The following is a 23,600-nucleotide window of genomic DNA, read 5'->3' on the forward strand; positions in this document are numbered from 1 at the left end:
CTATTGGTTTATTTTGTGCCATCATTTCACAAAATGCACTATTTATAAAGCATACATTTCTCACACATGCAAATTTAAAAATAAGTCACTTTTGAAGTACTCTCGGTTCATACTTTGCGCTATTCAGAAGTAAATAGACTCTAGTGACTGACGGCCACAGAGCAAATTAGACCGCCAAGTAAGCCTGGGCCGATAATCAAACAAACGATAAATGGAAATGAACTCGATAACTTTGCTGTCATTGATAAATCGGTGCAGGAGGGTTACTTTGTGCATCGCTCTCAGCACCTGAGTGCATTTATTCAATAGACTTAAATGAACCGAGTGAATCCTCTTGTCTGTTATCCACAATCTTTGTCTCTGTGGGTGGAGGCAAGACTGCTAGCTTAAACACACAGGGTACATGGGCAAAGCCTCACTAGTTGCTAGTGTGAAGGACTGTGAGGAAACAAAAATTACGGGAAAAAATATGATTGTGTAGCCAAATGTGTGTGGGAATATTTCAGCTTCAAACGAGTGAGCAAGATGAGCCCACCAACGTGGACAAATGAGCAAATATGCTGAATGTTTTGGAAAGTGATAGAAACAACCAAAACACTTGACAGTTTTTTTAAGATGTTCATTATTTATTAAATTGAATTTTTTGCCAACAGATTAAGAGTCCCTTCTATTATTGTTTACTTATTTAGGATAATTACAAGTTCTTGGTAAACATGTTTGTTGCATTTGTAAGGAACAATTGTGTTTTATGTACATTATGATTACATTAGTATTTGATTTGATGTCAATATAATGCGAACAATATTTATTGGCAATAATTTGTGGGACAATGTTTTTTCCAGCAAAAGGTATTATTGGCCCAGACCTAATGCGACCTATAGATTTGGTGCTACACGCGCACTGTCAACTGATTGGTGCATTTAAGCAATTTTGATGTTATTGTTTGTGCACAGATATTTATTTTGATTTAACCTCATAAAAAACATGACCCAACATTGCACAAAAATGGCCCAACTTTACATGTAGTCACACTGTCCAAAGGCACTAATTCCTCCACCGATCCTCATATTTGATATCACACTTTGCATTGATTTAAATGTATTTGTTTAGCCAGTTGATCATATCCGCTCTCGCCTCTTGTATTCTTGGTTCGTCTACAGGGCTGATGTCCTCTTTTTTTCGGTGTGCGAACCCGTGGCTTTGTCCGGGAAAGATCTTCACCTGGTGATCCACTGTGCATCTCTCCTGCAGCTTTGCCTGCAGACCACTCACCTGAGCAACACAAGTGCTTGTCAGCAGTTACATCATTTGATTTTCATAACCAAAAATGCTCACCTGATCCAATGGGATGATAGTATCCTTCTCTGCAAAGATAAACAAAGTTGGACTCTTCAGTTGATACCTGTCTTCTCCCTCTCGGATTATCCCTGCATGAGGTTTTAAGAACCAATCAGGAAACCGCAGCAGACAATGACCATAGTGTTGCATTCATAGCAGCACACCATAGAATGACACCCCAGCTTTGACTTCAGGGTAGTGGAGGGTCACATGATGTGTGGCGATCCCGCCCCAGCAGAAGCCCACCACTCCGATGTGCTTGGCGCCACATTTCTCCTTCAGGAACCCCAGCAACACATCCACCTCTCTGGAAGGCAACGGGAATGAGTGCTATGCTCTTTCAGCACACTCCCACCAAAATAAAGTGCTTACTTATTGATGTCGGTTGGCTTTTTGTCCTCAAGCCATGCTGCAAATGTAGACCAGTCATGGGATGGGCTCCACGGTTCCTTTCCGAGGAAGAAATCTGGGCAAACAGCCCTAAAAGACAGGCCGATGTAAGCTACAGTATAGGTTTTCGTATAGTTCATGAATATCTTTCACACACATGTATCCATTGGCAGCCAGCATATCTGCCATGTATCTGGTGTTGGGAAGCTGCCACCCAAATATGTCTTGGATGACAATAACGGCCTTCTCAGAAACAATAGATGGTTTCACTAAATATGCTTTTAAATGCTCAATCAGGACCTCCTGGCCGAGTCCCCCGTACTCCATCCGATCCCCAATATCACATGGACAAGGTCTCGCCTCATTTGCCATCTGCTAACACACACACACACGTTAGGTGGACACAGTGACCTGGAAAGTCAGTGAGACCTTGTAATAGTGCAAAAAACAACAATGTGCACAATAATTACGCAACGGTGACAATGCATTTGGAATAAACTGAAATAGAAATGTTACACCTGCATTGAAAAGTTACTTCCACCAAGTAAACAAAATTAAACTGTCAAAACAGTCAAAAAATTGTAACCTTTTAAAAAAAAAACCTACCGTGTCGTTCAGAAAGGAATCGTCCGTTTTGTGGACTTTGTATGGGTGGTGATCAACATATTCCTGTCAAAACCTTCAAAATAAAAGCTTCAGGAAGAGAATTTCAGTAAAACAGCAATTATATCATGAAGATTGTTTGCCTTTTGTTCGGTTTCAACGAAAGTAATGTATCTCGGATAAAATTACATAGATTCGTTGGTGAGTCTTAAATGCTCTGAAAAGGCACCGCTGGGATTCGAACCCAGGATCTCCTGTTTACTAGACAGGCGCTTTAACCATCTAAGCCACGGCGCCGGTACATAATATGAAATCAACAAACAAATCGTCCGATAAAAGGCATTACTGATCTTGAATTAATACTTTTGTTTTAGACAATTTTGATTCCTGGCCGATAAATATTCATCTAAATTCATGATTTGAGAACTATACAATTATAATTTAGCCATAAACTCCGATGCGCTAGGTGGCGGTAAAGGCATCCAGTTTTTTGTCTGACAAAGTAAAAGGGTAAAAAAAAAAAAAAAAAGTTGCTAGCAAAGGGCACCGCGCATGCGTCAGTAGGCTTTCGTGAGCCATTTGTCTCCTGCGTTTCTACTGTCATTACTGCCACACACAAGATGAAGTGTTACTCAAGTTATTTGTAGAAGAAAAAGAAAGACGCAGCGCTGGCAACGAGCGAGTAACGTCTGGATGTTATAAAAATAGAAGGCGCGAAGCAAGCGCTGGTGTTTCCGTCTGCTGGGAAACCATTTTATGACTGCCAATGCATCTGAGCCGTCAGGTTAACGTTGGACTCGTACTCTCGCTGGTTTAACGTGGCTAAGCTAACCTGCCTCGCCTGTCGTGAATGGGTTGGCTGAACAAGCTGCACCTGGAAGAAACGGCGACTTTGCGAACAACATGGACACGGCCGAAGAAGGTAAGTACGAGCTTGTCGATGCTCCACGAAATAGCATTTATAGTTCCGAAGAGTCGTACTCGTAAACGCATCACCGAGGACCAACCCTGCCGCTGAGCTGGCCTGCTAGCCAGCTAGCATTATAGCTTGATGACGTCATGTTTATTTGTACATCTGTGTCAAGAAAGATACTGACTAAAGGCTAACAAAACGTACAATGTTGTGTTTATACGAAGACGCACTTTGATATCAAAAGATGCAACAGAGACAAATGTTCTGGTGATGTCATTAGCCGGTCAAATCATCTCATTAATGATTTCGTACACTTGTGTAATAATAAACACAGTTGGGAGATATGGCTGAAAACTGTATCACGATATATGTTTTTTTATATCGGTCGATATCAACAATTACTAATATTTTATGATTTACGGATTAAGAGTAAAAGTATTAAATGATCCAATGTTTTATTTCAAATGTAACCTTCCTCTATTTGTGATTATCTCAGCTGTCAGTGCAGAAAGGCAATGGAATGTCAACACAACCATGGAGAACAATTAATGTAAACATTTTAAAATCAGCATGAAATGAAAATATGGCTTTGTGCCAACAATGAAATTAAATTGTTGTATTTGTGAAAATAGGGGGCAGATATTAATAGTTTTAACTTTCTTCTGCTCCTTTTCATTTATATTTTACCTCAATGTTATGTTGATTTATTTATTTTTGTCTTATTCCTTTTGTCAGATTTTTTTATGAATGAAATGAATAAATTAACTGAACTGAAATCACAATTAACACTTAAAGGCCTACTGAAATGTGATTTTCTTATTTAAACGGGGATAGCAGGTCCATTCTATGTGTCATACTTGATCATTTCGCGATATTGCCATATTTTTGCTGAAAGGATTTAGTAGAGAACATCGACGATAAAGTTCGCAACTTTTGGTCGCTGATAAAAAAGCCTTGCCTGTACCGGAAGTAGCAGACGAGTAGCGTGACGTCACAGGTTGTGGAACTTCTCACATCTGCACATTGTTTACAATCATGGCCACCAGCAGCGAGAGCGATTCGGACCAAGATAGCGACGATTTCCCCATTAATTTGAGCGAGGATGAAAGATTTGTGGATAAGGAAAGTGAGAGTGAAGGACTAGAGGGCAGTGGGAGCGATTCAGATAGGGAAGATGCTGTGAGAGGCGAATGGGACCTGATATTCAGCTGGGAATGACTAAAACAGTAAATAAACACAAGACATATATATATACTCTATTAGCCACAACACAACCAGGCTTATATTTAATATGCCACAAATTAATCCCGCATAACAAACACCTCCCCCCCTCCCGTCCATATAACCCGCCAATACAACTCAAACACCTGCACAACACACTCAATCCCACAGTCCAAAGTATTGTTCACCTCCCCAAAGTTCATACAGCACATATATTTCCCCAAAGTCCCCAAAGTTACGTACGTGACATGCACATAGCGGCACACACGTACGGGCAAGCGATCAAATGTTTGGAAGCCACAGCTGCATGCGTACTCACAGCACCCTGTCTGCGTATCCAACTCAAAGTCCTCCTGGTAAGAGTCTCTGTTGTCCCAGTTCTCCACAGGCCAATGGTAAAGCTTGACTGTCATCTTTCGGGAATGTAAACAATGACACACCGGCTGTGTTTGTGTTGCTGCAGTCGGCCGCAATACACCGCTTCCCACCTACAGCTTTCTTCTTTGCTGTCTCCATTGTTCATTGAACAAATTGCAAAAGATTCACCAACACAGATGTCCAGAATACTGTGGAATTTTGCGATGAAAACAGACGACTTAATCGCTGGCCACCATGCTGTCCCAATATGTCCTCTACAATCCGTGGCGTCACGCGCTGACGTCATCATACCGAGACGTTTTCAGCAGGATATTTCACGCAAAATTTAAAATTGCACTTTAGTAAGCTAACCCGGCCGTATTGGCATGTGTTGCAATGTTAAGATTTCATCATTGATATATAAACTATCAGACTGCGTGGTCGGTAGTAGTGGGTTTCAGTAGGCCTTTAACGATAAACTATTTTAAATTGAGGTACACACATTTGGAATATGTAAAAAATGCACAATGAAGTGTAACAAAATAGTGCCAAGTGTGAAAATGTAAACAGACAAACTTGAGAATATTTTTTTGTGGGAAGTTACGTGGTCTTTGTAACATTCAATTGGGTTTGTTATTCGTATTTAAGTATGGAAAATAATTTATGTTATGCAGTTATTATTAAAATATTATTTGACCAAATTATTATTTAATAAGCTGCACATTTGTTACCTGCTGTTTCCATACATCCAAATACACGGATGAGGGTTGAAAAGAAAAGATGAGCATGGCGAAGGACTACGGTCCGTTTGGAAAAAATGCAAAAAATTGCCATACTGTTGAGGTGACTTCCCTTGTTTTAATGACAATTTCTTAGCAGCTGTCATTTTTAGTATCTCTTTTCACTCCATGCAGAGAATCAACAGGGAGACAACAAGATGGGGCAACCAAATTTGATAGTTGACACTGCTATGCAATTGACTGTGTCACTACACAATCGGTTCAGGAAGACACAATCTGTCCACGCATGCGTGAAGACGTCGTCACTTTCTGTTTACTTGATTTACGGCAGTTATGTTTGTGCACGCCGTCACTGTTACCATGTTTTTTTTGTAATATTTATTTGAATAACAATGTCATATAAAAGATTACATTTGGAAAAAACACAAATGATACTTAAGAATACAGAATTTATTTTGAAACATATTCGAACAGAAACCTGAACGATGCGCTTAGCAGTTTTAAATGGCAGACATCAATCTTTTTTTTACTTCTTTTGTATTTACTTCAAATACATAAATTCACAATACTGACAATTTTAAAAGTCCACTTTTTGTTAGGTTGCAGATATAAATTTAAGTTACAGTAAGTGCCTTGTTTAAAAAAAATTTTTTTTATAAAGTCAACATTTAAAAAAATAAATTATGCAATGGAGTCAGTGGCGCCCGTGCGTTATTCATTGCAAGAGTGAACGTGATTGAAATTGTGGCGTTGATACTTCTTGATTATTATTATTTTCATCTAATTGTTCGTGTTTATATTCTAGTTCTCTTTTACTCTTTGGTAAGATATTTTTTATACAAAACATTAATAAAACAATTAAATATCACAGAACGTGACGTCACAGAACATGACGTCACAGAAGCTCCGTCGTAAAAAGAAATTGCAAGTCCAAAAAGTGACAGTCTGCGCACAAGAGTGGACCGTTAATGTGTTTTGGTACCGATTGTGTAGTGACAGGCTGTTTTGCTAGGTTACCCGACGGCGAGTGCCTTTGTTCATGCAACCAACTATATGCTTCATTCTTTTCCGGCTTCTTGCAACTAAAAAAAATATATATATATATATCTGACGTTTTATCAAACACATTTTATCGAACATGCTTTATCAAGCACATTTTTAATGCCATTATTGTGATTATGTATATATATAATATATCTGAAAAGTAACATTGTAACCAACCCGTTTTGTTTTTGTGTTTCTGTGTGTTGTACTTTTAGCCGATATTTGTCGCGTCTGCCGCTCCGAGGGGACCCCAGACAAGCCTCTGTACCACCCCTGTGTCTGCACGGGCAGCATTAAATTCATCCATCAAGAATGGTGAGTGACAGCTCTCAAGAATCAATAGAAATATGCCATTGTAATTAAAACTATATTGGTATATTGTTAGGTACATACGAGTGGTTTCTAGCAGTGGGTTTTAAAGTGTGGCACAGTGACACACCATAATAAAGCTTGGGCCAACCCCATTCCCCTAACCCCCCACCCCGTTAGAGAATATTGTATGTTTTGTTTTCTTTATTTTTCTGAAGCAGCTCCGCCTCATCTGAAGTCCACTAATATAGCGTAACAAACATAATTCTATAATCACAGTAATACCAATAAAAATGTAGGGATCAATCAATCAATGTTTATTTATATAGCCCTAAATCACAAGTGTCTCAAAGGGCTGCACAAGCCACAACGACATCCTCTGTACAGAGCCCACATAAGGGCAAGGAAAAACTCACCCCAGTGGGACGTCGATGTGAATGACTATGAGAAACCTTGGAGAGGACCGCATATGTGGGGGTACCCCCCCCCCATCTAGGGGAGACCGAATGCAATGGATGTCAAGTGGGTCTGACATAATATTGTGAGAGTCCAGTTCATAGTGGATCCAACATAATAGTAAGAGTCCAGTCCGTAGTGGGGCCAGCAGGAAACCATCCCGAGTGGAGACGGGTCAGATGCATTCATAACTTCTTGTTTCTCAAGACTGATCCTGATAACTTATTTATATGTATTATTTTTTTAAATGTATATTTGACTGTAGTTTGTGCACACCTAGAGTAACACAAAGTCAAAAAATGGTGGATTTAACAAACTGTACCTGTAGATTTGTCCTAACCAAATATGACATCCCTGCTATAGTAGCGCTAACATCCCATCCATGAATTGGTCAAGCTGATATACATTTTACCGATACTATTACCAAATCTGTACTTAAAAAACGTTGCTGCTTAAACAGTGACATAACTGGTACTTAAAAAAATTAGAACATGCAAATTTATTGGGGGCAAAAAACCCAACCCCCAAATTTTGTGACATTGAAGTAATGGGAATACTTCAGTGAAATTATAACTACTGTAAGTAATACATTCAAAAATAAGAAATCTAATCTACAACAAATTGTCATAACTATTGCAGAACATAGAAAAGATGGGAACAAAATGACTTAGTTTAGTTGTAATGTTTGATGCTCAAAATACAGAGGGTTCCTTAATACAACTTTGCTCAACACCGCCATGTTTGTGTATACACTGTGAGGTCCGGTTATCTTAGGATCAGTTTGTAACATCCTACGAGGTAGGAGCGCAAATGTCATCGTGTAATCGTGACTCCATAACTCTTAATATTGGCCGTATAATTATCAGTCGGATCATTGCATTGCCCCCGCCCCCAAAATGTTTATTTTTTCCCCAAATTCTGAGTTAAAGTAAAATTGTGTTTGGTAAATTTGTATCCTTTTTTTCTGTTTTATTGAACAAGTTTCAAATTGTATAAGAAAAAATAATTGGCAATCCTATTATTGTTATGATTATATTATCCTTTTCCTAATATGACAAGATGAGGATTGGATTAGCATTTAATATTTTTCACAAGTACCAAAACCAGAAATAAAATTGGACATAAATGTATATCTGTTGAATTGTATTAAAATACATTAATAATGTATTTTTTAAAAGTCTTAAGAGTACTCACAAGGCAGTCACAAGGCATGCAATTTTAAAAATAGTCATTTACAAAACTGTGTGTTGGAAGCCTAAATATTTATTAAGATTTTTAGTTACCGGTTTTATTACAAACAGGGGTTAGTGCATGTGCCTCACAATACAAAGGTCCTGAGTAGTCCTGGGTTCAATCCCTGGCTCGGGATCTTTCTGTGTGGAGTTTGCATGTTCTCCCTGTGACTGCGTGGGTTCCCCCCGGGTACTCCGACTTCCTCCCACTTTCAAAAACATGCACCTGGGGATAGGTTGATTGGCAACACTAAATTGGCCCGAGTGTGTGAATGTGAGTGTGAATGTTGTCTGTCTATCTGTGTTGGCCTTGTGATGAGGTGGCGACTTGTCCAGGGTGTACCCCGCCTTCCGCCCGAATGCAGCTGAGATAGGCTCAGGCTTCAGCACCCCCCGCGACCCCAAATGGGACAAGCGGTAGAAAATGGATGGATGGATTATAAATTACATTGTTTTGGTTGATTAGCTGTTTGAAAACTCCAAATCAATTTGTGCAAGTTAAAATGGTGCATTTATTTCTACAAATTCCTAGTTCGTCATAGTAGTAAATTGTTTTTTTAGGAGGGGTGTTCTACTACTCCTGGGCTGTGTGCCTTTGTGCGCAATACGTTATTAAGAGTCAGTAATTTGGATATAATCTGTCAACCTGGCTATTTTTATCGTCATATGCTAAAAACATCTTGAGTGTTTTTGTCATTAGGTAATGATCAAAGTGGTTTATGGTCAGATTACCACACAGCAATCGTGGGGTGAACTTTTTTCAAAGGAACTTTGTATTTTGTCATGTCAGACGAACATAATATCTCATAAAAAGGGTTGAGGACTCTCAATGTCAATATAGTGTTCAGTACAGGTTTATCTCATCCTGGATAGATGAATCTCATATATCAGACCTGAGGTGTGGAATTGTAGTTGTGAAAGGAAAACCACCACATCCATTTTGTGTTGATTGTGTCATGTGACTTGTGTGTGTTCCTAGTAATAAAAAAAAAAAGCCTGGATGCTTCTGAACAGTTGTTAAAGCCGACTTACTGGTAGTGCAACAATGTTTCTAGTTTTTCCAATGTAAACAACACCAAATCCGGTGATGGTTCAATTATTTGCTCAATTGTTTTGTCATACGTTCCCAGTTACATAATTAAAAAATCATATGTGACATTTAGAAACTGGCCTATGTGATTGTAAACATGCTGTTCCTAATTTTTACTTTTCAAACGTTGCTTTTCAGTTTGGTCCAGTGGCTGAAACACAGCAGGAAGGAGTATTGTGAATTATGCAAGCACAGATTTGCATTCACACCAAGTAAGTGCTTGTGGCCTCGGCGGATTTAATCTATAAAACATCCTCATGTTTTTAAAATGTCTTGTATTTTGGGGTTTCCTAATCCAATATTGGTATTGGCAAAAAAGGATCCAGATTATATTGACTTGTTTTGAAACTCCTGTATAAGCTCCGATACAAACAGTCCTGCAGCGTATTTACTTTTGCGAAGCTGGACAGCTAGTAACATTTTACTGCTGATTTCCAATGTACTGTTCACTAGATTTGACTCAACACACAGCCATTATTGTCCAAAATTAGGCATGGTTTGTAATGTAATGCATGAGTCCTGCCGGCACTGAAGAGCTGCGATTAATTGAGACAAACATGAATCCCAACTTGTATACTGTCATTCTTTCCTGTGATACAAGCTGTACACGGACTACTCTACAGTAGGACTACTGTATATCCAAGATGAATGTCCAATGAAAAGATACTGTCACAACAATGGTTTCGAGGGGTGTAGACACTTTTGTTATACTATTTTCCTATTAATGTATCAGTCACGAAATGCTTGACAAGTGATTGTCTCTTTTAAATCTTTGAATAGAGTTCATAACTATTAACATAATAGTATGCCATTTATTTGTAACTATTTGCTTCTTTGTCTGTCCTAGTCTACTCCCCAGACATGCCCTCACGCCTACCCATTCAGGACATATGTTCGGGCTTGCTGACCAGTGTGGGAACGGCAATCCGCTACTGGTTTCATTACACACTGGTGGCTTTTGCTTGGCTCGGCGTGGTTCCTCTTACAGCATGTGAGTGCTAGAATGTGAAACCATGTGCGCTGTTAACACTCTGTGGCTCAAACAGTGACATCAGCTTTACATATTAGCGTGTGTTTATGATTGAGTCACAGAATTACCACTTTACAGGCATTATATAATGAACTAAACATTAAATATGTTAGAAATGTAAACTCCCTTTCAATAGTGTAACAGTGTAACAGTGTAAGCAACAGTTGGCATGACTATTTTAATTTTCTTAATATATTCTTTGTTACACTGCAGTTTCTGAAGACATATAGATAATGATGACCTTTTCCCTATTGGTTTCAGGTCGCATCTACAAGTGTCTTTTTACTGGCTCTGTGAGCTCACTTCTGACACTGCCATTGGACATGCTGTCCACGTGAGTGATGATGAGAGCTTCAACACACACTCTTGCAATAGCATCTTGACATGGCATTTAAAGGGGATTTATGATGATTTTAATCCAGGCCTATTCAACTGGCGACTCGAGTTCAGTTTAAAACTTGGGGGACAAACATTTTTGCAGCGGGTCCTGTTGTATAGAGGACCATGGACCACTGTCCTTGCATTGACATTTTAACCTTGCCAGCAAACATACAATTCTAGGGTCCAAACTTGTGATTGACATAACTGAGGCGCCCTTTTAAGTCCTTTCCTTTTTGGCAGTTTCAAATGTTTTTCGTAATATGATTTATGTAACCAAGGTGTTGCTGTGGCTTGTTTACTTTAGATGCAGTCAGTCATTTGTTCAACTTTTTACTTTTCTTAGTAGTTTAGTAGTGTTCATTAAAATGACATTTTAGGTCCTCCTTTTTCATCATTTGGGCTATTCAACTGGTGGCCTTCGAGTTCAGTTTAAAAAAACTTGTGAGAGACTCACATTTTTGCAGTAAAGTATTAAAATCACTAGAATGCTGTTATAGAGATGATCTTTGACTAGCTTTTTTGCAGTCTGTCCTTAAAAACAGCAGAGCGCTCCTGTAACTCTGACAAAATAAATAGACCAGATTCTAATGTCTACTGTAGAGGACTCTGGTTCTCCGGAATATACAAAATACCAATAGTAAAGGGAAAAATACGCCCCCCCGGTCCTTAGCTTTCTAGAAACGTGGACCCCAAAACAATTCAGTTGAATATCCCTGATTTAATCTCCATTTAAAACACTTATTTTAGGTCTAAATTATATGTATTGGATATGCTTTGGTATACATTTTGCTCCACAGTCACATTTATGACCTACTTTCTGCAAGTGAAAAATGTTTGTTTGTAAGGCCATTCCCAGATTGCAAATGAAACCACGCCCCCACCCTATTTACAATTTGAAAATGTCCTTTGTTAAATACGTATCTTGAAGACAAACTTCACCGCTATTGTTTTTTCAGTCACGGTCAAAAATAAACTTCATAAACGTTGTATAGATTCAACTAGTCACAACATTCGGTACACCTGCCCATTCTTGGATAGATACAGCGTTGTATCAAAAAAGCTGTTTTAGCGGCATTTATGTCACTGAATGTTGCACGTTGGATATATTGTGCACATGCCAAGATTAGATGAAAATATTTTATCTTCTCTTCTCTTGCGTTTCCACAAACCAAGTTGTGTCCGACAGCAGCGCCTCAATCACGTGCCCTTTGAGAAACATCCTCCCAACACTGTTAGTAAAATATTCTTGTATGCAGACAAGTTTATATGTAATAAAAGATGTTGGAGTCTAAAGCACGCCAGCTGATTTTAGAAATGTGACGCCACATTAGGAAGCTGCGACCGCTCTGAGAAAGTCTAAAGAGACCGCCAAAACTATGATTTATTTCTTACTCTTTAAAACCTATTTGTCTGCACACAATAATAATGTTCTAATATTTAAAGAAGACATGATGAACGCAATCAATTTAACCTCCCAACACACCTGGCCACAGCAGGTGCCAACTTGCCTCCCTTCTGACAGCAGCACGTCCCGATGAGCATCAATCATATCCCCCATGTAAAAACATCTTCCCAACACTATCGATAAAATATTCTTGTGTATAGAGAAATTGATGTTATATATTAGGAGATGTTACAGTTCAAAATACGGCAACTGATTTTAGAGACATGACGTCACACAGGAGGCAGCGACCGCACGGAGGAAGTCTTAGGAGACAGACGAAATTAAGATTTATTTCTTACTCTCTAAAACCTATTTGTTTACGCTAGGGTTGTACAGTATACCGGTACTAATAAAGTACCGTGTTACTAATTAATTGGAAACGGTGTTATACTGCCTTTGAAAAATACCGTTTGTTTATCCGCATGAGCCGAGGCTCATGATATTGATTATGTCAAAACGCATACACAAATCGCATACAAGCAATAACATCGAGGAGAGGAAGAATGGCAAAAAACGGCAATTCTGCTGGTTAATAAAAGGGGTGCGTGAAGCGCAATATGGAGGTATTTGGGCTTCAAAACTAACAAAGGTGACGCTTTAAACAGGGAGTTGCTTTAAAACAAGCCTAGCCAAACGTGGCGATTAGTATTACCACCTTTGCTTCAAAGTTAGGTAAACATTTAAATAATAAGCGTTCAAATCTGCACAAGGAGTTATGAAGTGTGACAGGTAATATAGTAGTTGTTGCTCCTTTCCTGCTGTTCGGCTCCCATGCAGACTGTAGTCGGGGAGCAAAGAGCGGAAGTTCCCTCCAGGGCTGATGTTTTCGTCTTGGGTAACACCCTTCACTCTACCCGGCAATGGGTCTGATAAGCTCTGCTTTCGGCTCAGAATGACAAGGCCACAGATTTGTGACAATCGCTTTATTATTAGTTTTGCGGGACACAACCGGACCCGTTCATCAGTCTACTGCGCAGTGCACATGCTACCTCTCTCTCTCTTCACCCGCCCACTCACTCACTGACATCACTCAGCCAACACGTTGCCATTCTCACTAAAACACATACACTACTCTCTTAACATAGTTCACCTTTATTTTGAAAAGTATCAATATACAATTTGTCACCGGTAGCAGTACCAAATTATTGGTATTGGGACAACCCCAGTCTACGCGCAATAATATTTTACTAATATTTAAGGAACATATGATGATGAATGTAATCAATGTATCCTGCCAACACACCATGCTGTACGTGGGGGCCCAAGCAGGTTTTAACTCTCTTCTCTTTCATGGAGCTGCGTGTCTGACAGCAGCGTGTCCTGGTGAACCTCGATCCCGTCCCCCATGTAGAAACTCCCTCCCAATACTAGTAAAATATTCTTGTATGCAGACAACTATTTTATTAAAATATGTTAAAGACTAAAACACTCTAGCTCAGTGGTTCTTAACCTTGTTGGAGGTACCGAACCCCACCAGTTTCATATGCGCATTCACCGAACCCTTCTTTAGTGAAAAATAAAATGTTTTTTTTTTTTTTTCAAATTCAAGACAAAGTTATATGTTTTTGGTAACACTTTAGTATGGGGAACATATTCTAAGTAACAAAGACTTAATTTAGAGTTATTTGGACACTATGGGAACATATTATAAGTAATAAAGACTTAATTTAGAGTTATTTGGTTAGGGTTAGGGTCAGGGTTATAATAAGGCCATGCCGAATAAGGCATTAATAAGTACTTAATAATGATTAGTTAAGAGCCAATATGTTACTCATTTGCATGTTAATAATCAACTAATTAATGGTGAATATGTTCCCCATACTAAAGTGTTACCATGTTGTTTTACTGGTGCATAAAATGAACCGTGCATGAACATCACCTTGTTCAAACAACAAAACCAACGCAGTGCATAAACTCACAACAAATTACACACCTGCTAACCCGTCAGCTGTTGCCGTATCCGTAATACGCCAATAGGGAGAAGTTTGTATTTACACGATGAGTCAGGTGCGTTTTGACCTCCGCCGAACCCCTGAGGCCGACTCACCGAACCCCTAGGGTTCGATCGAACCCAGGTTAAGAACCACTGCTCTAGCTAATATCGTCACACTAAGAAGCAGTGACCTCTCTGAGGAAGTCTGAAGAAACCGCCAAAACTAAGATTAATCGCTTACTCTTTAAAATCTCTGTCTGCACACAATAATATTTTGCTAATATTCAAAGAAGACATGATGAACACAATCAATTTAACCTCCCAACACACCCCAGCAGGAATGAACTTGTCTTCTTCCCACGTAGGGTGGAGAAAATATTAGTATCAAGACGATTTGACTGTGAGGTGGATAATTTGAATCAGACTCCTCTGAGTCTAATCTCAGACTATTTGAAGACAGCCCTATTTTATAGTAATTATGTTATAGACATAGAGCAGGCAGATGGAAATGAAATGAGAAGGAATATGGAGTGAAAGAGTTGCTGCGCTCAGCAGAGGGGGAGAATAATTGCCAGACCCAGCAGGTCCACATGGCACACAGGTCCTCAATCTGTGATGTCACTGATTCCCCATTGTCGAAAAACACTCCAAAACCCAGCGGGCAGAAGCATTCAAAACGGCGTGCAAGGTCACGCCCAAAAGCATGAATCTTATGATTTGACGCTATGACATTGTTTACCACGACTATCCAACATTGTCACATCATTTATAATCAGAAAAGACCAAATTCATGGTAGGCCTATTTTAAGGATCTTTGTAAAATATTTTCTGGATTGTTTATTGTACATTTGTTTACATTCTCGTTCCTGCAGAGAGAACCTGCTTGCGGACTGTCTACAGGGCTGCTTTGTGGTCACCTGCACTCTGTGTGCGTTCATTAGCTTGGTTTGGCTCAGAGAGCAGATAGTCCATGGCGGTGCACCCCAGTGGTTAGAACAGCACCAGGCAGCACCGCCCAATGCAGCTGGGCAAGCCAATGAGGTACCTTTTTTAACTGTTTTTTTAATTTTGTTTTCCATTCATACCAGTTACATTTTAAACCGAGCTGTGGGTGTTTCTAATGAATTGGTGCATGTGTGCTCATGAGGTATTAAGACAAAATCCTTTATTCTGTCCCTTCAGGGACAAGCACCGGGCCCAGGAGCAGCTGATGAGCCCCCAGCTCACCCAGCCCCTGCAGAACCACCAGCCCAGAATGAGGCGGAACCAGAGCCCCCTGATCCACCAGAGCAGGGCGATGACCCCGAGCTGGAAGAAGAGGAGGGAGTTGCCGCTGAAGACGCCGACCCCAACAATGGAGCACAAGGTTGGAGTCCAATGCAGGGCTCCTTTCTTTCATTAGAAATTTAAAAAAGAGATGGCTGGAAATGTTATCATACATTTTTGTCTATTGTGCCAATGTGACCAGATTAGCACTTAAAATTGTAGTATTTCCTAATTATGAATAAAATAACCTGGGGATAGGTTGATTGGCAACACTAAATTGGCCCTAGTGTGTGAATGTGAGTGTGAATGTTGTCTGTCTATCTGTGTTGGCCCTGCGATGAGGTGGCAACTTGTCCAGGGTGTACCCCGAATTCCGTTAAAGTGCAGCTGAGATAGGCTCCAGCACCCCCCGCGACCCCGAGAGGGACAAGCGGTAGAAAATGGATGGATGGATGGATAACCATGCATGTCCTTTTGATTTGAGATTAAAGGGGACCTATGATGATTTTAATCTACATTTAAAACACTTCCTTGAGGTCAAGATATGTTTTGGATATGTTTGGTGTAAATTTTGCTCCACAGTAGATATAGATAATAGGTTTCACTGTGTAAAGCGCTTTGAGTCTCGAGAGAAAAAAGCTCTATGCAAAACTCACTTCAGCCACTTTTATAACTCGTTTTTTGTCAGTTTGCAAGATGTTGGATTCTGGAGGCGTTCCCAGATTTAAAATGAAACCACCCTCTCCAAAAGTGTCATAATGTATCTTTTGAAAATATACGCTGTTCAAATATATATCTTGAAGTCACTGCTATTTTTTTCTAGACACGGTCGAAAATAAACCTCATAAACACTGTAGAGATTCCAGTAAGAACATTAGGTACACCTGAACACTCTTTGATCGTTTCAGAGCTGCATCAAAAAGCTGATTTTAGCAGCATTAATGTCACTGCATGTTGCACGTCGGTCACACGTCAGAGGTGGAGTGGCTCCTCCCCGTCTGACTGAGAGCTTGACCTAATGACTAAATAATAACGTCCACCTCGCTTTGATGTCACAACATACCCAGACTCCAAAAACCCTGTGAACCGAGGCTTCCAAAACTGCGTGCAAGCTCATGCCCAAATGCATGAACCTTAACATTTGATGCTTTGACATTGTTAAACATGAGTATCCAACATTGTAACAACATTTCTAAGTCAGAAAAGACGGAATTCATCATACGTTCCCCTTAAAGGTTATGCTGTATTTGTAGCTATTTTGAGGTACCTGGTTCTATTCTATCTACTTATTTTTTGTAGATGACATGAACTGGAATGCTTTAGAATGGGACCGAGCGGCTGAAGAGCTCACATGGGAAAGGGTAACTTCACATGTTATAATTGCCATTTTGCACAAAATTATGCGATTGAAAAAGTACTTAGTCTAAAATGTGGTTTAATTTGCAGATGCTTGGCCTGGATGGATCCCTCGTTTTTTTGGTTCGTTGTATTCACATACCCTAATTATTTTACATTAACATTCCCACTTCATGACTGCTAATGTTTGTCTCCTAGGAGCATGTCTTTTGGGTGGTGTCTCTTAACACACTCTTCATCCTGGTGTTTGGTAAGTACAAACTTCGATGTACACTTGCTTTTCCAAGCCCTCAAATCCCCTCTAACCACAGCATTTCTCTTCTCTTGCAGCATTTTGTCCCTACCACATTGGACATTTCTCTGTCGTGGGTCTTGGCTTTGAGGAATATGTAAGCTTTCATAAAAACTCAACTTTGCCTTATGAAGGATTCTGATGTATGACTGTTTACATATTTTGTTTCAGGTTCAAGCTTCCCATTTCGAAGGCTTAATTACAACCATTGTTGGCTATATACTGCTGGCGATGACGCTCATACTCTGTCATGTATCCTTGTATGATGATTTTATCTGAATAATATATATAAATTGTTTTACTTGCTGCTGGTGTTGAACCTTAACAAGGATATTGTAGGGATTGGCTGCTCTGGCTCGGTTTCAGCGCTCCCGACGTCTTTTGGGAGTCTGTTACATCGTTGTCAAGGTAATAATTCACCTACTTAGTATTTCTTATATCTAATCTGCAACCAGAAAATTCAAATGAGTAATAATATTTATTCTGAGTATTATTTCTAGTAGAATTGTAACTGTTTGTTGCAGGTGTCCCTGTTGGTTGTTGTGGAGATTGGTGTTTTCCCGCTGATCTGTGGCTGGTGGCTCGACATCTGCTCTCTAGTAAGATTTTGGTTTGGAACATTCATCATTACAGTATGCGTTCAGCCACATCATGAAGTCTATTATTTCATGTACTGTGTATAAAAAGTAGACTTAAAGAACTATTGGACAGCTTCTTTGCCATCCTTTTTTCAGTCTTTTAGCTTTCTGTGTGCTTTGTTTAGAGCCCAACATAATTGCAAATATTGACACTGTTGTTGTTTTATTGTAATGTATCATTTGCATGGTTTGTATTATAGCCCTGTCTCATGTAAATGAATAGGCAGCTGTTAAAATTCTGTCCTGAAGTAAACCAGAGATAAATCTGATTGCTCGTGTGGATGCCTTTTATCAACGTGTCATAAATAAAACCTGTGTTCTATTTAGAGAAGAGAGCACTATCTTAAATTAGACCTGTGCTTGAATTAAACTAATTTATTTTGACTTTGCATTTTCTGGAATTTGTGAATTATTTGACTTTTGTTTCTTAACTTGCAGGAGATGTTTGATGCGTCCCTGAAAGACCGCGAGATGAGTTTCAAATCAGCACCTGGCACCACCATGTTCCTTCACTGGCTTGTTGGAATGGTCTATGTCTTTTACTTTGCTTCTTTCATCCTACTTCTGAGAGAGGTGATTCTGTTTCCAGCAGCCTAATCTTGGCCAGCAAAGGAATATTGTTTGCTCAAAATAAAAATAAAATCTTTATCTGCCAGGTGCTGAGGCCTGGAGTGCTGTGGTTTCTAAGAAACCTCAATGACCCAGATTTCAACCCAGTTCAAGAGATGATCCACCTTCCCATCTACAGACACCTGCGGCGGTTCATTCTCTCAGTGGTGGTGTTTGGTTCCATTGTGTTGCTCATGCTGTGGCTACCCATTAGGCTGATTAAACTACTCATGCCCGTCTTCTTGCCATACAACGTTATGCTCTACAGGTAACCAGCAGACTACAGTTGTTGTCCTACAAGTGAAAAATGCTTTTTGGAACACAAATTAAACTGCAACTATTAAATTGCACCTGAACACATTGTTGAAATATATTTTTCTGAACTTTCCTCCCCCAGCGATGCCCCAGTCAGCGAGCTGTCTTTGGAGCTATTATTACTTCAGGTCGTGCTGCCAGCTTTATTGGAGCAAGGACACACTCGGCAGTGGCTCAAAGGCTTAGTTCGTGCCTGGACAGTCAGTGCTGGATATTTACTGTGAGTGTCCTGCTTCAATGCCTTTTCATTCCAGCAATGATTTGTTCAATGTTATCTCTTCCACCACAGAGATCTACACTCCTACCTCCTTGGGGAACAAGAAGACATTGATGCTAACCAGCCCATGAACAACAACAACAACCCTCCCCAGGGACACCATAACAACAATAACAACCCGCCACCAGCTGTTGGTGAGGGACTGCATGCAGCTCACCAGGCCATCTTGCAGCAAGGCGGACCAGTGGGCTTTCAACCGTACCATCGACCTCTACGCTTCCCATTCAGGGTGAAAATACCCCCAATTTCTGCACAGTTCCATTATAGTCCCACTTAATTAGGACAATGAAAATGTTTAACTAGTGACTTTAGCATTTAAAGAAAAAGACTCCCTCTTAACCCTTGTGCAACCTTAGGTTTGATTATACACACATACTCTTAGGATTCAAAAAGGATCTGCTCTTTAGTGTCATAAGTCAGAAGTAGTTATCTTTTTTTTTTACTTTCAGCGCTTGAAACTTTTCACAACTTCAGATCTATTTATTGATATTACCATAAGTGTTTATTGTATACTGTTCATGTTTAGTGGCCTTTTTGTCAAAAATAACTTTTTATAATGGCAAAATTGCTAAATATGCAATAATTCTAAAAATAAGTTGAAGAATTTAATATTTAAGGTTGGGTAATTACAGCCTTGAAAAGGTCAATTAATGACAACATAGATTTTGATACAATAGACAAGTAGACAGTGACATATTATTTTTTACAATGCTTATTCTGCTAAATTGAGAAAGAAAGCAGGCAGGACTTGGATGAATTTGAGTTCAAACAAATATTTTATGTATATATATATCCATCCATTTTCTACCGCTTGTCCCTTTCGGGGTCGCAGGGGGTGCTGGAGCCTATCTCAGCTACATTCGGGCGGAAGGCGGCGTACACCCTGGACAAGTCGCCACCTCATCACAGGGCCATGGATGAATATATATATATATGTATATATAATATATACAATATATATATATATATATATATATATATAAGGGCTGCAACAACTAATCGATTAAAATCAATTATAAAAATAGTTGGCGATTAATTTAGTCATCGATTCGTTGGATCTATGCTATGCGCATGCGTAGAGGCAATTTGTTATTTATTATTTTTAATTGTATTTTATTGCATATATTTTTTTTTTTATATAAACTGCAACATGTACAAACAGCTGAGAAACAATAATCAAAATAAGTATGGTGCCAGTATGCTGGTTTTTTATTCAATAAAATACTGGAAAGGATAGAAATGTAGTTTGTCTCTTTTATCCGATTATTAATCGATTATTTGAAGTAATAGTCGACAGATTAATCGATTATCAAATTAATCGTTAGTTGCAGCCCTAATATATATATATACCATGTAATATTTAACTGCTCAAGATCATTTTCATTGCATGTCAGCAGTTTAATAGCAGTTAAACTCATTTATGCTTATCAAAGCTCTTAGAATAATGCTTATGGTTTTCTTGAGTCATCTGTTGGTTAAGGGGGCGCTATTATGCCTGAACAGTATTTTCTTGTTTTTCAATCGGCAAGAATGATATTCATTCTGGTTCAATGGAAGAAGTGTAGTAATAGACCAGGATTACGGTCTGCTAAAATATAGCAATCATAATGGGAGTCATTGGGGCAAAACAAGTTCTTAAGAGAAAGTGTCTATATGCTGTTTTAATGTTGCAATAAAAAAACAATGCAATTTTATAAAAAATGTAATACAAATTAAAATAACTCCCTGGTAAAATTTCAGACATTAATATTCAAACTCAACCAAAATGTCACATAAGGAACACATGTAATGCTTGTTTTGGGACCAAAGGCTTCCCATGGGTTAATTTATAGTTGGCTTAAAATTTACAAGGGTGCGGCGGCCGACAGCGAGATGGTTGTCCAGTGTTTTTAACATGGCGTTAACACAAGCATTTCTCCTCTTCTCTCCCTTCCCCCCAGATAGTTCTGCTGATAGCGTTTATGTGTATGACACTGCTGGTGGCCAGTCTGGTGTGCCTTACCCTTCCAGGTAAGAAACTTAGTAGAGCTAGCAGTTTTCTATAGTACTCATTTGTGCCCACAGACCACAATTGAAGGTTCCAGCTATTTATAAGTTAGCATGCTTCTAAACCAGTTCTATATTTGTCTCAAATAGCAATTTCACACATCCGTAAACATGCCAGCAGACCACCTTGAAGATCAGAATAATAAATATATGAACATTTTTATTTTTTAGTGTTCACTGGACGCTGGCTAATGTCCTTCTGGACGGGAAGCTCTAAGATCCACGAGTTGTACACGGCAGCATGCGGCCTGTATGTCTGTTGGTTGTCGATCCGCGGAATCACAGTGCTGCTGGCTTGGATGCCCCAGGGACGCACCATTATAATGCTCAAAGTTCAGGAGTGGACACTCATGGTGGGTGTTAGTAAGCAACATCTCTTATAAATAGTTTATGTCGCTGTAAACAGATCAACCCTTCAAGTGCCTGTTTTGCCAAATGAAGACAAAACTCCGTATTGCCATATTGATAAAAACTGTCATAGACACGTTTATTCCCCTTGTGTTTGTGTAGATTCTTAAAACCCTGGTTGTTGCTCTGCTGGTGGCTGGAGTCATTCCACTGTTGCTGGGTCTGCTCTTTGAGCTGGTCATTGTGGCTCCGCTCAGGGTACCTCTAGATCAAACCCCTCTCTTCTACCCTTGGCAGGTATGACGTCTGCTCTGTCTCCGATTTTTTTCTGTTGGAGTGTAAAGTGAGCGTCCAACTGTTTTTATCCCCTCTGTTGTCTGCAGGACTGGGCTCTGGGAGTGCTTCATGCCAAAATCATAGCAGCCATCACTCTGATGGGTCCTCAGTGGTGGCTGAAGACTGTTATTGAGCAGGTACATTTTCTGTCATGTGATCATAATTTTGTCATGTCGTATCGCAAACCTTTTTTTGTTCACCCCCAAGGTGTACGCCAATGGAATTCGCAACATTGATCTTCAGTTCATCATCCGTAAACTGGCAGCACCCGTCATCTCAGTCCTGCTGCTGTCTTTATGTGTGCCCTACATGATCGCGGCTGGGGTGGTGCCTGCCGTCGGTGAGCGTCTCAAACATGTTTCCCCAAACTTGAGTTGCTGCTGCTGTGTTACATGTGTGTGTTGCTTCCATAGGCGTGACCCCAGAAATGGAGATTCTAATGCAGAGGAGAATCTACCCATTCCTTTTGATGGTGGTCTCTCTCATCGGCATCCTGTCCTTTCAAATTCGACAGTTCAAGCGTCTTTATGAGCACATCAAGAATGACAAGTAAAAGCAGTATAATTTGAATGCATTTTATAAATTATGTGTGTGTTGAATGGTTAATCATAAAGTCATGTCTGTGTTTTTGCAGGTACCTGGTCGGCCAAAGGCTTGTCAACTACGAAAGGAAAGCTGCAAGAGCAAACTCAGTCCCTCCTTCTAACCCAATCACGGAATAGATTTTCATCTGTGACACTGCGTACATCGCTCCCAAACCCCTTTTTGATTCGTAACTCAGTCACCGGACTGTAAACGTTTAGAATCTTCACTGGTTAATGGTGGATTTCATGGAAGTTATTCAAGCCCTGACTTCCCTTTGATGCCTATTATAAGTAGGAGGGGAAACATGTATTATAATCACAGGACAGCAAAGTAAGCACGAGAAGTGAGGGGTTTTGATTTTTTTTAGTTTTAACGTTCGTATTGTCATTCTCGCCTTGCTTTGTAAAGAGCTGCCTGATAATTGTACATGTGTAAATACTTTGAATGCAGATTTTGTCTTACAAGAAAGACATGGATTAATGCTATGACATGGCCATTGTACATCTTAAAAAGTGTACCGGTATGTATAATTTATTAAATCAAACTGGCAATTTGTTGGTTGTGTTGATGACAAGTAGGTTTCCTCTGACTGTCATTTGAACATCATCATCATCCATCCATCTTCTTCCACTTAGCCGAGGTCCCGAGGCGTTCCCAGGCCAACGTGTCCTGGGTCTTCCCTGTGGCCTGCTACCGGTCAGACACCTCCACAGGGAGGCGTCCGGGGTCCTAAACAATGTGGAGGAGCAGTGGCTTTACTTGGAGCTCCTCCCGAATCACAGTGCTTTTCACCCTATCTCTAAGGGAGATCCCCACCACCCGACGGAGAAAACTCATTTTAGCCGCGTGTACCTGGGATCTTGTCCTTTCGGTGATGACCCAAAGCTCGTGACCACACGTGAGGATGGGAATGTAAACTGACCGGTAAATTGAGAGCTTTGCTGGGGTGGGGGATCATGGCCAGAGACAGGAGCAGACCCAACAAAGCAACCAAGAGAGCCGATTTCACCCTCGGCCGCCCACTAACTCTCGGCCAGTGTCCAGTCTGCAT

The 23,600-nt window shown here is 39.9% G+C and overlaps 2 protein-coding genes and 1 non-coding gene across 6 annotated transcripts; 1 reads left to right on the forward strand and 2 right to left on the reverse strand.

Annotated features, from left to right (window-relative positions):
* Positions 1–4: 4 nt before the first annotated feature.
* On the reverse strand, positions 5–2,521 carry cmbl (carboxymethylenebutenolidase homolog (Pseudomonas)). Of its 4 annotated transcripts, none has more exons than XM_061965592.2 (6): positions 2,335–2,521; positions 1,886–2,103; positions 1,711–1,818; positions 1,503–1,645; positions 1,336–1,427; positions 5–1,272 (listed from the first exon to the last, which is right to left on the reverse strand). In XM_061965592.2, exons 2-6 carry the CDS (start codon positions 2,098–2,100, stop codon positions 1,093–1,095), a joined length of 738 nt encoding a protein of 245 aa, XP_061821576.1. In that variant the 5' UTR covers positions 2,101–2,103; positions 2,335–2,521; the 3' UTR covers positions 5–1,092. The 4 variants fall into 4 exon arrangements, with proteins under 4 accessions (XP_061821576.1, XP_061821574.1, XP_061821573.1 ...); XM_061965590.2 differs by having other exon boundaries at positions 1,886–2,100; positions 2,247–2,521; XM_061965589.2 differs by having other exon boundaries at positions 2,247–2,521.
* Positions 2,522–2,554: 33 nt separating this feature from the next.
* Positions 2,555–2,628, reverse strand: trnat-agu (transfer RNA threonine (anticodon AGU)). Its single transcript has one exon. It is a non-coding gene; the product is annotated as a tRNA-Thr (tRNA).
* A 254-nt stretch (positions 2,629–2,882) lies between these two features.
* Positions 2,883–23,123, forward strand: marchf6 (membrane-associated ring finger (C3HC4) 6). The gene is made up of 25 exons (XM_061965587.2): positions 2,883–3,253; positions 6,822–6,921; positions 9,832–9,905; positions 10,541–10,684; positions 10,985–11,057; positions 15,354–15,522; positions 15,664–15,847; positions 17,047–17,108; positions 17,194–17,226; positions 17,302–17,353; positions 17,434–17,492; positions 17,567–17,647; positions 17,735–17,803; positions 17,920–17,994; positions 18,472–18,606; positions 18,690–18,910; positions 19,040–19,177; positions 19,247–19,463; positions 21,175–21,244; positions 21,452–21,633; positions 21,791–21,925; positions 22,012–22,101; positions 22,172–22,304; positions 22,378–22,513; positions 22,599–23,123. Exons 1-25 carry the CDS (start codon positions 3,235–3,237, stop codon positions 22,684–22,686), a joined length of 2,739 nt encoding a protein of 912 aa, XP_061821571.1. The 5' UTR covers positions 2,883–3,234; the 3' UTR covers positions 22,687–23,123.
* The last annotated feature ends 477 nt before the right edge of the window (positions 23,124–23,600 follow it).

This window comes from Nerophis lumbriciformis, linkage group LG07 (genome assembly GCF_033978685.3).
Source record: "Nerophis lumbriciformis linkage group LG07, RoL_Nlum_v2.1, whole genome shotgun sequence".
Taxonomy (NCBI): domain Eukaryota; kingdom Metazoa; phylum Chordata; class Actinopteri; order Syngnathiformes; family Syngnathidae; genus Nerophis; species Nerophis lumbriciformis.